General features: G+C 35.5%; 1 protein-coding gene across 1 annotated transcript; it reads left to right on the forward strand.

Moving 5' to 3' along the window:
- The first annotated feature begins 74 nt into the window (after positions 1 to 74).
- Positions 75 to 12,230, forward strand: LOC135110157 (diphosphomevalonate decarboxylase-like). Its single transcript, XM_064022133.1, has 9 exons — positions 75 to 334; positions 2,476 to 2,614; positions 2,807 to 2,853; positions 3,736 to 3,873; positions 5,259 to 5,458; positions 6,110 to 6,232; positions 7,862 to 8,047; positions 8,180 to 8,344; positions 8,597 to 12,230. The coding sequence occupies exons 1-9, from the start codon at positions 283 to 285 to the stop codon at positions 8,753 to 8,755; spliced, it is 1,209 nt and encodes a 402-aa protein (XP_063878203.1). The 5' UTR covers positions 75 to 282; the 3' UTR covers positions 8,756 to 12,230.
- The last annotated feature ends 334 nt before the right edge of the window (positions 12,231 to 12,564 follow it).

Genomic DNA, 12,564 nt, shown 5'->3' on the forward strand with positions numbered 1-12,564 from the left:
GTTCAATTCATCCATTTAACTGTTAATCCCCTCGTATAGATCACCATTCGAAAAAAAAAAAAAAACATTTTGCTGAGAAATAAACAGCCAGTGTCTGCTCCGTATAACTTTTGGACAATAGGAGAAAATAAAAGGGATAAAAATGAAGATACACAAGATTCGGGCGTAAGAGTGCAGAGTGCCGATGCAAAGGTAACAACTGTGGACAGAATTGTTTACTTCATAGTTGAGACTGGCGAGTGGCGAGTGGGACGTGGTGGTGTCATATCAGTACTGGTGAAGATGAAGACCGTCACTTGCACCGCGCCCGTAAACATTGCAGTCATCAAATACTGTAAGTAAAGATCTTATTAGTTTCCAGAGTAGTGGGATACCCTGCTGTGCTTTGTAGATGTGTGGTGCTTGGGTACAGGAAATACCAAGAGATGCCTGCTGAGCCGTCGCGCGTTGGCAGGTGTTCCCCCCATCTACCTGGTACATGGATAACAGCATCTTTTCTCTGTTGCCTAATTTAGATTTCCAAAGGGCTAAACACTCAGTTGATTTTTAATGTCACCCTAAAATTCCTACCTCCAGAAAAAAAAGAAAATGACAAAACTTTCCAATTGTTCATCAAGCTGGGAATATGGTGGCAGGTGGTGTTTTAGGCAAGAGAAAGCAAATGCTGCCCAACACTATATAGGGAATTCCCATAGAACCCCCAAAGTCTTAGTCTCTTGACAAAGCTTCACATGACCAGTAGAATATTATGTCTGTCTGTTAACACTGCCGTGCAAGGATAAGGTGAGCCAAGTAAAAAGGAGAAAAATTGTGATATCACATCAGTGACATGATGTGGAGCAGAGATACTTCAGATGTGACCTTTAGTACATTCAGAATTCTCCCTCACAAACACACCATTATTATATGAAAATGTATTCCTAAAAATTCTAAACTGGTCAGCAACATTAGGTGTTTAACAATCTTTTATTATGAAATCCAGGGATACTGCTTGATAAGAATTCTGCCATCCCTTTCCCCTCAAGCCCCTAACCCCTCAAACAAGCTCGGGGGGCAGTGGAGAATCAGGGGTTTGGTGGGAGGATGAAAAATGAGTGAAATATGGGCATTCAAAAATCTAAGGAAATTTCCCTTTCCTGTTTTGAATTTACCTAACCTAACCTAGCCAGAGGGGCTGTGCTCCCCTGTACCCCCCCTGCCAGCTAGGATGTTAACCTAACTTAGCATAACCTAACCTAATAAGGGACCTCAAAAATTATACCATTATGCCTTACCAGTGTGAGCTTCTGATGTGGTGTGGAGATTGATTCTCAGGGCAATGGAGGTGGGTAGAGTTTGGTGGCTTCTTTGATGAATATATGGAACCTCTTCTTTACGTCTGCATATCACATCTTAAATATTGCTGTTTCTTAATATCCCACTTAGTGACTTTTTTCCTGCCAAACACTGGCACTGTTTGCTTCACCTCCCTCCATTGGCTAGCCATATTAATAAATGACAATAGGTCTCTATCAGAATGCCTGACATGTATCTAAAACAAATGAAAAGTATAACTGAACCTACTGTGGGAAGTCATAATTGGTGACATCACATGTGTTTGGAGGAATCAGCTCTGTAGATACCATGAAATCCTAATATGCCGCTACCCCCAAAATCCCAGTTATAAATAATAGGAAACCATTTCAGTGTTTACTCTTGACTGGTGCAGAGCTCACTGGACTTATAAAATGTCAAATTTCACCACACTCTTGAGTGCTATTACAGCCATACTAGACATGTGACCCAAAATTTTTTAACATTTATGGCAAGGTCACCAAACCTTCTACACGATGTGTAAGTTTTGTGCTTGTATGTTGCATGGACATGATTTCCCTGACTAACCAATTTAGGGATGTATTTTAATGGGTGCTTCCATTTTTTCATTGGATGTGGAGATGACTTTGGATTATGTTTCACAAGCATGTATTATGTGATGTATGTAATTTGCATGAGTGGAAGCATATGCATAAGAAATGTAGTTTCAACACAGCTTTGCAGAACCTTCACATGATGTTCCCATTTGACACAAATCCCTAGGTTGCACTACCTCCTCTGAGGGTAATTAAGAAATCCTTAGCATCCCATTCATGCTGGGCCTGAATATATGCAGTCATAGTGTGTAGTAACAGCTGGTGTGAAAATTAATTTCTTAAAACCTTATCATGTCTTGTTAGATATATGTTGTATCTGAGAATTGAGTTAAGTATATGTATATATATATATATATATATATATATATATATATATATATATATATATATATATATATATATATATATATATATATATATATATATATATATATATATATATATATATATGTATATCAGAACAACAGTGTTTTCAGAACCACTAAGAAATCTAGATATCAAATTATATTAGCCATAACAAATCTAGAAAAGCAGCTTTGTATATGGTAATATTAACGTTTTTCAGGGGGTAAGCGAGATGAGAAACTCATTTTGCCATTGAATGATTCTATCAGCTTCACTCTCAGCCAGGATGAAATGTGTGCCAAGACAACTGTCTCCATCTCCCCTACATTCACAGAGGATAAGTTTTGGCTGAATGGCAAGTATGTGTACTTCCCTTCATGTTGGAGACAAGTTATCATATGTTTCATGTAGTCCTTGGAAACACCTTGTGAAATATTTCAGGATTATGTCTATCATTCATTAATCACATTTTCAATGGTACAAAATGCATGATACTATTTCCATGGATTTAAGTATTTACAAAAGTATTCTAATCAAAATTATCGTTTCAGGAAGGAGTCACTTGAAAATCCAAGGGTACAAAATTGCTTGAAAGAAAGTAAGTTCAGTGTTTTTTTTTTTTTTTTTTTTTTTTTTTTTTTTTTTTTTTTTTTGTGAAAAGTAATTTTATGATGAGATGTGTTTCAAGATTATCATTTTATATCAGACTTACATTTGACTGGAGTCAATGTCTGAAATAGGTAAATATTCTTTGGTTCATGAGAGAAATGTACGAGTACAACAGAAATAAAGAAAGTTAAGATGCATATTGACTGATCTCTTAAAACTCTCTCTCTCTCTCTCTCTCTCTCTCTCTCTCTCTCTCTCTCTCTCTCTCTCTCTCTCTCTCTCTCTCTCTCTCTCTCTCTCTCTCTCTCTCTCCTCTCTCTCTCTCTCTCTCTCTCTCTCTCTCTCTCTCTCTCTCTCTCTCTCTCTCTCTCTAAGATACTGGCCAAGAGCTAGAAAGCCAAAAATTCTTGTGCAGTCACATGGCCTGAGGAAGAGAGAAACTTTGTAATGAATAAATTCAGAAAGAAGTAATCATGAAGATAGTTGTAGTAAAAGACAACAAAAGATGCATTACAGCACCCTTCCTTCTTATCTCTCCTCATTACAAGTGGGCTTCTTCTGTTAGGATATTCATTTTCACCCACATAAACATCCCTTACAAACTCTTCATTTGTCTTCTTAATTAAAGAGCTCCTCAGTCTACTTTTCCATTGTTCTCATAGCTTGAAATATGAGGATTATTTTATGTCACTGCATTCTTGACATATTTTATGCAGCCTTTCCTTGTGTGTGTGTGTGTGTGTGTGTGTGTGTGTGTGTGTGTCTTTTTTTTTAGCACTCAGCAGATGCTAAAAATACAAAGCATTAAGACTGTGAATTTGATACTAATGTATAATAATTCAGGTAATAAATGTGATTAAATTTGTTTCAGTCAGGAGGCGAGCATCAAAGAGGAAATTTGAAGGATCAGATGAAAATGTATGGAGCTGGCACGTCCACATCTGCTCCGAGAACAACTTCCCTACAGCTGCTGGCCTCGCCTCCTCAGCAGCTGGTTATGCCTGCCTTGGTAAGGTCTGGGACCTTGCAGGAGGAAAAGTATTGCACAATCTTAAAGAGATTTTTGTGTAGACATACTAGGTGCTTTTCATATATCAGAATAAGTTGTTGAGGTAGAGAAAGTGAAGTAGAAGTGTATCATGGCTGACAGCAAATCATCATTGTCATCATCATCACTTTTGATATGCTGTTCCCATATGGGGAATCTTGTCCTTGCATAGTTCTAATATATACTATATCACACCTCTTCCCAGTAATATCCTTAACTCACTGTTTGATCATTCATATTGAAAAGGTCCCCAGCTGTCATTTGCACCCATCACATTTCTCCATCCTGGACAAATTCTGGGAAACAGACATCAGAGTATTACATAAGATCAGATAGGTAATTTCACCACTTAGCTAGATATATTTTAAGGGAAGAGAACCATTAGAATACAACCTTTGTATTGCTGATATGGTATGATCTTGCATTTAGTGAGTTATGTGTGTTTGTTATGAAGTGTTTGTTAAGTCTGAATTTGTTAGTATAAATGCATAAACATAAGTGAGAAATCATAATAGGTAAAAAAATATATAACATCTATTTTTATTCTGGTTTCACTTCTTATGTAAGTTACTGGTATTGATTTAAGTCATAGAATCATGCACAATGATATGAAATCTAAAATAAAGAAGAAATTAAGTGTGATAACTCAAGACAAGTGATATCTGAGGCAGGGAAAGAGGCTGCGCTGCCATTCTTCTCCTTGTCACTATTATTGCCACCATCACCACCATCCACCCTTGCGTCAGTCTCAACTATCCTTCATCATGCCTCACTGAGTTTTGATATCTTTTCTCCAGCATCCTTTTCCTTCCCATCAAATTGAGAGATTTTATTGAGAATGTCACAAAGAAGATTCTTTATGTTGTTATCATCATTACTTCAAGCCCTATGTCCTTCATTTCCACTTACATTAGCCAAAGCTTCCATCACATAATTATTTTTACATATACAGCAATAATTGTTTGTCTTTTTTTGTTTGTTTTCTTTGTATTTATTTCTCTGAACTATTGATTTAGTTTCTGTATCAAATGTGACTCCTTTTTCAACCACACAGGCTAAGATAGGAGAGTGGGGGCAAGTGTTGTGCAAGTTGGGTTAATACCAGGGACGTCACACAGTCAGGGTGTTGGTTGGTTTGAACCATGGACTTGGGATTCTTCTCCCTTGATTTGAAACTTTCATATGAGGTATGAATGTGGGTAGGGATCCAACAGTGCCACTGGATACAAATTTGTTAGATGTAAGCTTATTAATAAATAATACTCAATTTCTAATTATCACAGAAATTACAACCAGTCATCCATCATTCAACATAAACTGAGTAATACTTTAATTCTATTTTTCAGTGTATGCCCTGGGCCAAGTGTATGGTGTAGAGGGGGATTTGTCATCTGTAGCACGCCAGGGTTCAGGAAGTGCCTGCCGCAGCATTCATGGGGGACTGGTACGGTGGTACAAGGGAGAGGCTGATGATGGCTCAGATTCGGTGGCCCGCCCCATTGCACCACCGGACCATTTCCCAAACTTGCGGGTCATCATATGTGTGGTAGGTTTTGAGTCACAGGAACAATCTCATGGTGGAGAATTTGTCTGTATTCTTCAGAATAGAAAAGAAACCTATGGATATAATATTTTAGTGCTGGTTTTGTTATTTTGGCTTGTTTACAGTGCCATTGTAGTGTTAAGCACCCAGGAACTGATCAACCACTTGAAGTTTATTTTAATTTTTTGTAATGAAAGAAAAAATCTGTCACCGAAATGCATTAACCTATAAATGGCATTTGTTTTATACTTATAGGCAGTCCTGGTTGCTTATTGGTAAACATGCTCACATCACAGGCCTATGAATGGGTTTGTAGGCCTTCATTCTTTGACAACAGGAGATATTTGAGCCAGCCACCTTTCATGCACAAGCAAAGCATACATTGCTTAAGTAGGCTGGGGGTGTTGTGACTCCATTTTTTAGTGAGAATGGGTAGCCAGCAACTTCTGACTCCAGAATTATAAGATAAGGTTTACAAAAAGTATGCAAGACACCTTTTCAAAATATCCAGTACTAAATAATCCTATACAATGGTAGTAATAGTTGTGTCAGAATTTTCAGAGTTGTGATCCTTAACTTTTACTCAAGAAACATTTCATAATATGTGTGTTGAACCATTTTTTTTATTTTGTGACTTACATTTTATGCTTAAAGGTAAATGCAGGCCAGAAGAAGACAGGAAGCACTGTGGGCATGAAGCAGACAGTGGCCACATCCAGCTTAATGCAACACCGCATCAGTGTGTCTGTCACATCACGAATAGAATCCATGATGAAGGTAAGGTTAACAATGTGATTCAATGTTGATATGAGTATTATGAAGAAATTTTTTAATTGGTCTTTATTTTAAATAATTAAATTGCATACTGACACACCTAACAATAAAATTTGCTTCAGAATACTGAATATGTGAAATAGTAAAGTATTTCTATATATAAAAAATAAGACTGATTTTAAGAAGAAAAATGTGTGTGTGTGTGTGTGTGTGTGTGTGTGTCAGTGAGTAATTACCTAGTTGTAATTTACAGGCCCTGAGCTATGTTCATGTGGTCTACGCTTGTCCAGTTTTTCCTTAAAGTTGTGCACACTTATTGCCATTACTACATCCTCATATAGCTTGTTCCAAACTTCCATATTTCTTTGTGGGAAACTATGTTTATTTATGTTATTCAAGCATCTTCCTTTTCTTAGCTTTTTGCTATGGCCTCATGTGTATCTGGTATTTTCTACTTCTCTTAGCAGTAGTTTCTCATTATCAATTTCCTCCACTATTCCACAACTTATAAATCAGCATTAAGTCTCCTATTTCTCTTCTTTGTTCAAATGTTGGCAGGGGTGTGTGTGTGTGTGTGTGTGTGTGTAGAAAGATAAATAGATGGGTAAAGAAAAAAATCAACATGGTACTCAAAATACTTTTTTTCATTATGTTAGTAACCAGCACCATTCATTTACATGTAAGAATAAATGTGTGTTTTGTATTATTGTTAGTGCCATGATGATGATAATAATAATGATAAAAAACAAAATATTAACAGTTTTTTTGTACTATTCCTCTGTTGTATTATTACTGCAGAACACTAATTTGGATTATGATACTGCATCACAGAACCTTTAACTTATTATTATTTGTTATGGAAAGGTAATTGTGTTATGATACACATAAAAACCTCACCATCCAAATATCACACAGTTACTTTACATCTCTAATCTCTCATCTTCTGTCTCAATCAGCAAATGACCAAACAGTTTGGAAAGTTTTTTCATGTGACTCCCAAACCAATTGCCAGTAGGGTTTTGGTGGAAGTAATAATGTTAGGATGATGGAGAACATCTTAAAATAATGCTGCATGACCTCAACTTTGAAATGGCCAAGGTATTATGTACACCACTCCTTCACACAACACCTTACATGTAAATGTAATATTTCTCTTCCCATCTCACACAAACATCATATACATTCTAAGTCCAATTATTTACACTGATTCATTGATAATGTCATCCTCTCCCATTGTCTTCTATGTAACAATCCTCACCTCTTTGTTTTATATCCTTTCAGCCCTGAACCCACATTCTATAAACTCAAATTCCATAAACTACATTCTCATCATTGCAAATCCCCTTGTCAGTCAAGTGAGCCTCAGTTATTTTTCATACATTATTTATGTCAGAGAATATATTGATCTCCATTAATCATAGCACCTTAAAAAAAAAATGGTTTTACATTCTCTTTCATCCACAGAGCCTTTTCTCATTTGTTTTGACATCAAGATGAATGTGGCCTGAACCAATGAAATATATGTAGTAAATCAATATCTTCTAGGCTTAGCACCACAAGTATATAATTTTATCATATTTCACATTAAGTCACAGCTTATGTATTTTATTTTATTTTATTTATTTTTTACAGGCAATTAAAGAAAAAGACTGGCCAACTTTCTGTGATCTTACAATAGCAGACAGCAATGAAATGCATGCTGTGTGCTTGGACACCTTCCCTCCCTGTGTGTACATGACTGATACCTCACATGCTGTGGCCAGCCTTCTTCATAAATACAATGATCTAAAGACCATTGAAAGTAATATTAACCATAAGGTAAGTCTTAAAATGAATGTGACTTAAAAATACTTTCATGAAAGCTGAAGCAAAATTACACATGGATAATTCTCAATATTATGCATAGATATAAACCACTTGAGGTCATTACTATAACTTATTGCCCTTCAGGTTTGTTATACCTTTGATGCTGGCCCAAATGCCTGCATCTTTGTCCCAGAGGCTGTAGCTGAAGAGGTGCTGGCTCTGCTGTTGCAGGCTTTCCCTCCACCTCCAGCACAGGCCACAGATGATTATGTCAAGGGCATTCCCAGTCAGCCTGCCACACTCTCAAAGGTATTTATTATATAGAGTTTATGTTATTATATTGTATGTCTATTAATTTCTTGTATCCATTTTTTTATATGTACAAGTGAAATCAGTGTTACTGAGGAATTGAAATAAGTATGAAATCATCCTGAATATTATCCATAAAGCTTCTCTCTCATTAGTAATGGTAATTAGAAATACTACTTATCAGATTTTAATGAATGTGAAGTAGATTAATACATTTTACATGCTGAATTGCTTTTATTATTTTGTTTTCAGGAGTTGACAAGTTTAGCAGAGGATTGTGTACAAAGTGGGAAACTTCAATATTTGATCCACACTAAGGTGGGTGATGGGCCAAGGGTCTTGGTGGATCCAGCCTCCAGCTTGCTGGACAGCATTACAGGCTTACCAAATTCAACAGACAATAATATATAGGGAAGGAGAAACATGGGTGAGGTGTGGAGTGACACTAGAAAAATTGTACATGAATGTATACAAAGATGCAGCACAATCCCATCATTGTTTAAATATTTCTTCTGCAAGAAATAAGTTATTCCTCCATGGCAGCTAGAATGGTTTGTAAACTCAAATTTTATTACAGAAAGCATCATTTAAATATTGGAAATATTAAGTGTGGAATGGTTTAAATCTGGGTGTAACTGAAATGTTGAAGTTGCCTCAGGCTATCCAGATCGACCAGACAGTCTTTTGCAGGATTGAAGCCTTGTACAGATACATGCATATAATCCTGTTGTAAGAGCTTAGGGGAGGATGCCTTTTCAGAGTAGTCATCTGCAATCATATTCCTGTCACTGCCAGCCCTACTTTATAGGGGTGTAGGTTCTGTATTATACACTTTCAGATATACACAATATATGTGCCCAGAAATATGTACAAAAGGTAATCCTTTGTGCCTTTAGTGTGGCTGTTATTCCAGGCCACTGAAAACCCATCTCAAGAAGCAATTTTGAGGGTTTGGTGAGTTGGTGAGTAATATGATTGAGGGTTCATGTTGTACAATCTTAAAAGAATTTTGCCTTTCCTTTCTTTATGATGAGGATGAGTACTCATATATTTGAGTTTAAATGAAGTCTGTACGTATATATATATATATATATATATATATATATATATATATATATATATATATATATATATATATATATATATATATATATATATATATATATATATGTATGTATATAAAAGTCAGTATAGTATTACTGAATAAAGCTACCAAGATCATCATCATCATCATCATCATTGTTATTGTAATTGTCATTGCCATCATCATCATTAGTAACAATATTGTACATTCCACACAATGGATGCTGCTATTTTAGGAACATTTTAATAGCAAATCAGAATTCATGCAAGCACAGCCTAGCACCCTATGAGCAAAGATTTTGCCAAGAAAGTGATACTTTAGGAAATAACTTTGACCTCTGCCAGAGACTTGTATGCTGTACATGTTAAAATATTGCATAATTTAGGACTGCTTACTGTAAAAGTAATACATACATTTATTAATGTATGTAGTATATTTGTATCCATTTTGGAGATTTAATTCAAAAGTATCCATATATTATTCTGTTCTGAGCAAATGGTCTTGAAAAGACTGATTCCTAAGAAAGTGTATATTTAAAGAATTTATGAGTATCTTTCTTCACGACAGTCTTGTTCTGTGTAGATACAAGAAAGTATCTATTTTACTGAAGTTTGGACACCATCCCCTTCAAAAGAGTCCCTTTGAGCAGTGATACAGCACTGCCAATGCCATTGCCATTGCTGAAATGCATTCTGGAAGTCTTATTCTCAAAGCATGTCAAGCACTTTCTGTAGTTCATGCTGAATCTCCTCTGTGGTGTGCAGCTTCATCTTTGAGAAGGACAAGTCACAAAGGATCACCCCTGGTGTTTAGGGCAGATTCGGAAATATGATCATTTTGTTGCTGAGAAACCTGCATGCAACCAGACCTTGATAAGAGGATGCATTGTTGTCGTGGATCATCCAGTTGGCTCTGCTTTACGTTTCAGATGAAAGACAATCAAATCAGATGTGAGGATTGCCTTCACTGTTATGTATGACACACTAACAGTGACACCAATGTCACTGATCTCTAATGATCTTTGTGCACAAGTCACTCAATTGTTTCAAAATGTTTAGGGGTTGAGTTTATGGGAGGTCATCCTGATCTCTTCTTATCATACTGGCTACTTCAAACGGTTTCATTGCTGTGCACATCCTGAATCATTATCAAAGGTTTCTGTTGCTGATTTACCAATTTTGATCAACAGTTTGATTGACACTGCTGTAGTTTACTGTCTATGATGATATTCAAGAACTGTACATGTGGTCATGAAAATTTGTGTAGCACAGGTCACAAAGTTGCAGAGCAATACCAGTCAGAAGACTGCTTGATGACTGTTACTGCTCAGTCCAACAGCATGCACATTACTGTACTGCCATCTGTTGGTGTGCAGTGGAATGTCTCAAACTTTTTTTTATATTGCCTCATATGGCTACAAAGTCATCACACAACAATGAAAACTTTCTCCAAGCATAAAACACCTCAGATACAACAACCACAGTCTTATGAATATATTACTTTACTTTATTGTATAAATTCACATGAACACATATTCAAGTGAATCTTCAGAAATCTGTGAAGTGTGTGTGATGTTGCTACAGAAAGAATTAAGTTTAAATATGTATTTCAAGTAACTGAATTGTGCCTCAGTAGGCTATTCTTTGTTGTTGTTCATGAAGGGAAATGGGCTATAGAGATATAAATGTCACATTTATATCATTAAAGCAACAGTGTGTCACAAAATTTTGTATTTTGTTGCTACTTATTTAGAATATAGGATTTTCTTTGAAAGAGCAAAACATTTATAAATAGATTAGAAACTAGACATAGGCCCGTAGCTACTTAAAGGGGCATTTTTCCTGATCTTTATTCATGTCCTGCATGTGATAGTGGTGAAGGCTTCATATCTCCTGATCTCATTCCAGATACTAATGGTATCTGTAAATTGTTTGGGCTTCCTAATCTCAGTCTAGCAAATAGATTGTGAAATGTTTATGCTTCCAGGTAGTACAATGTAGTTGATATATACATGCTATTATACAAACTTGTCCTTTATGGTTAATATAAGTTAGTATCCAACAGACAAGCAGAAGAATGAGATCATTAAATGATGTCGATAAATAAAATTTCTCTGCATATTTTTTGTTGCATGAAAGTTAGGTGTGCAGATAACAGGTGGGCATGTAATCTTAGTCCATGTACCTTTGGAACAATTAAGATATGAACTTATACAGTAGCATTATATTTATTGTTACATATCAGATTATAGATGTATTGTTTTGTAATTTTAATTTGTTGACAAAATTATATTTTTGTAGAATTTTAGATTTTGTTGTAATCATATTTGTAACAGCTTTTGTTCTTTAATTTCCATTAAATTATTTTATCCTTGATGAATTAAATATTGATTTTGTATTTTCTGTTTATTTATTTTTTAATTGATTAACTTTAGTTCTGTTTTATATATTTGCTTACATGTTAAATTATTAATTACTTTATTTCATGTGGAGGTTGAAGGTTCTTTATCAGAAACCTCCAGATTCCTCAAGGTTTGGAGTGTTGGCATTATCTATAATTTCTTGATATTTTCATGTCATTTTAAGCTAAAAGTAGTGAAGTAATATCATTGATATTACTGTATAATGTTATTAAGCATATCCAGCAATGCATTTTTTTTACACAGTATTATCAATTTATGTTTCTTCTGATGTAAATGTTTTACAAGTAGAGAGAGGGAGAGAGAGTGAATGTGTGTGTGTGTGTGTGTGTGTGTGTGTGTGTGTGTGTGTGTGTGTGTGTGTGTGTGTGTGTGTGTGTGTGTGTGTGCTAAGCCCTATACTACACTTATTGTTCCTTTGAGCTCAGTTCACAATGAAAGGCAGGTAATTTTAATGTATGTACTCACCATGCAACAGAGCAAGGCTTGGATGGAATGTCAGGTACAGCTGTAAGTGCTAATATAATAGAAACCCTTAAAATTCCTGGTTCCATGATTTAAGAGTAAAATGAGATAATATTAGATAAAATAGAAACTGCTTTGTGTATACCAATTGACCTCTTGCAAACTCTTCATGTTCATGTGCATTGAGTTTTGCTAGTGTGCAGCTTCAAATACTTGACCATTATTTTTTATGCTAATATTGCCAGCACGTCT

The sequence above is a fragment of the Scylla paramamosain genome, chromosome 2, assembly GCF_035594125.1.
Source record: "Scylla paramamosain isolate STU-SP2022 chromosome 2, ASM3559412v1, whole genome shotgun sequence".
Classification (NCBI taxonomy): Eukaryota; Metazoa; Arthropoda; class Malacostraca; order Decapoda; family Portunidae; genus Scylla; species Scylla paramamosain.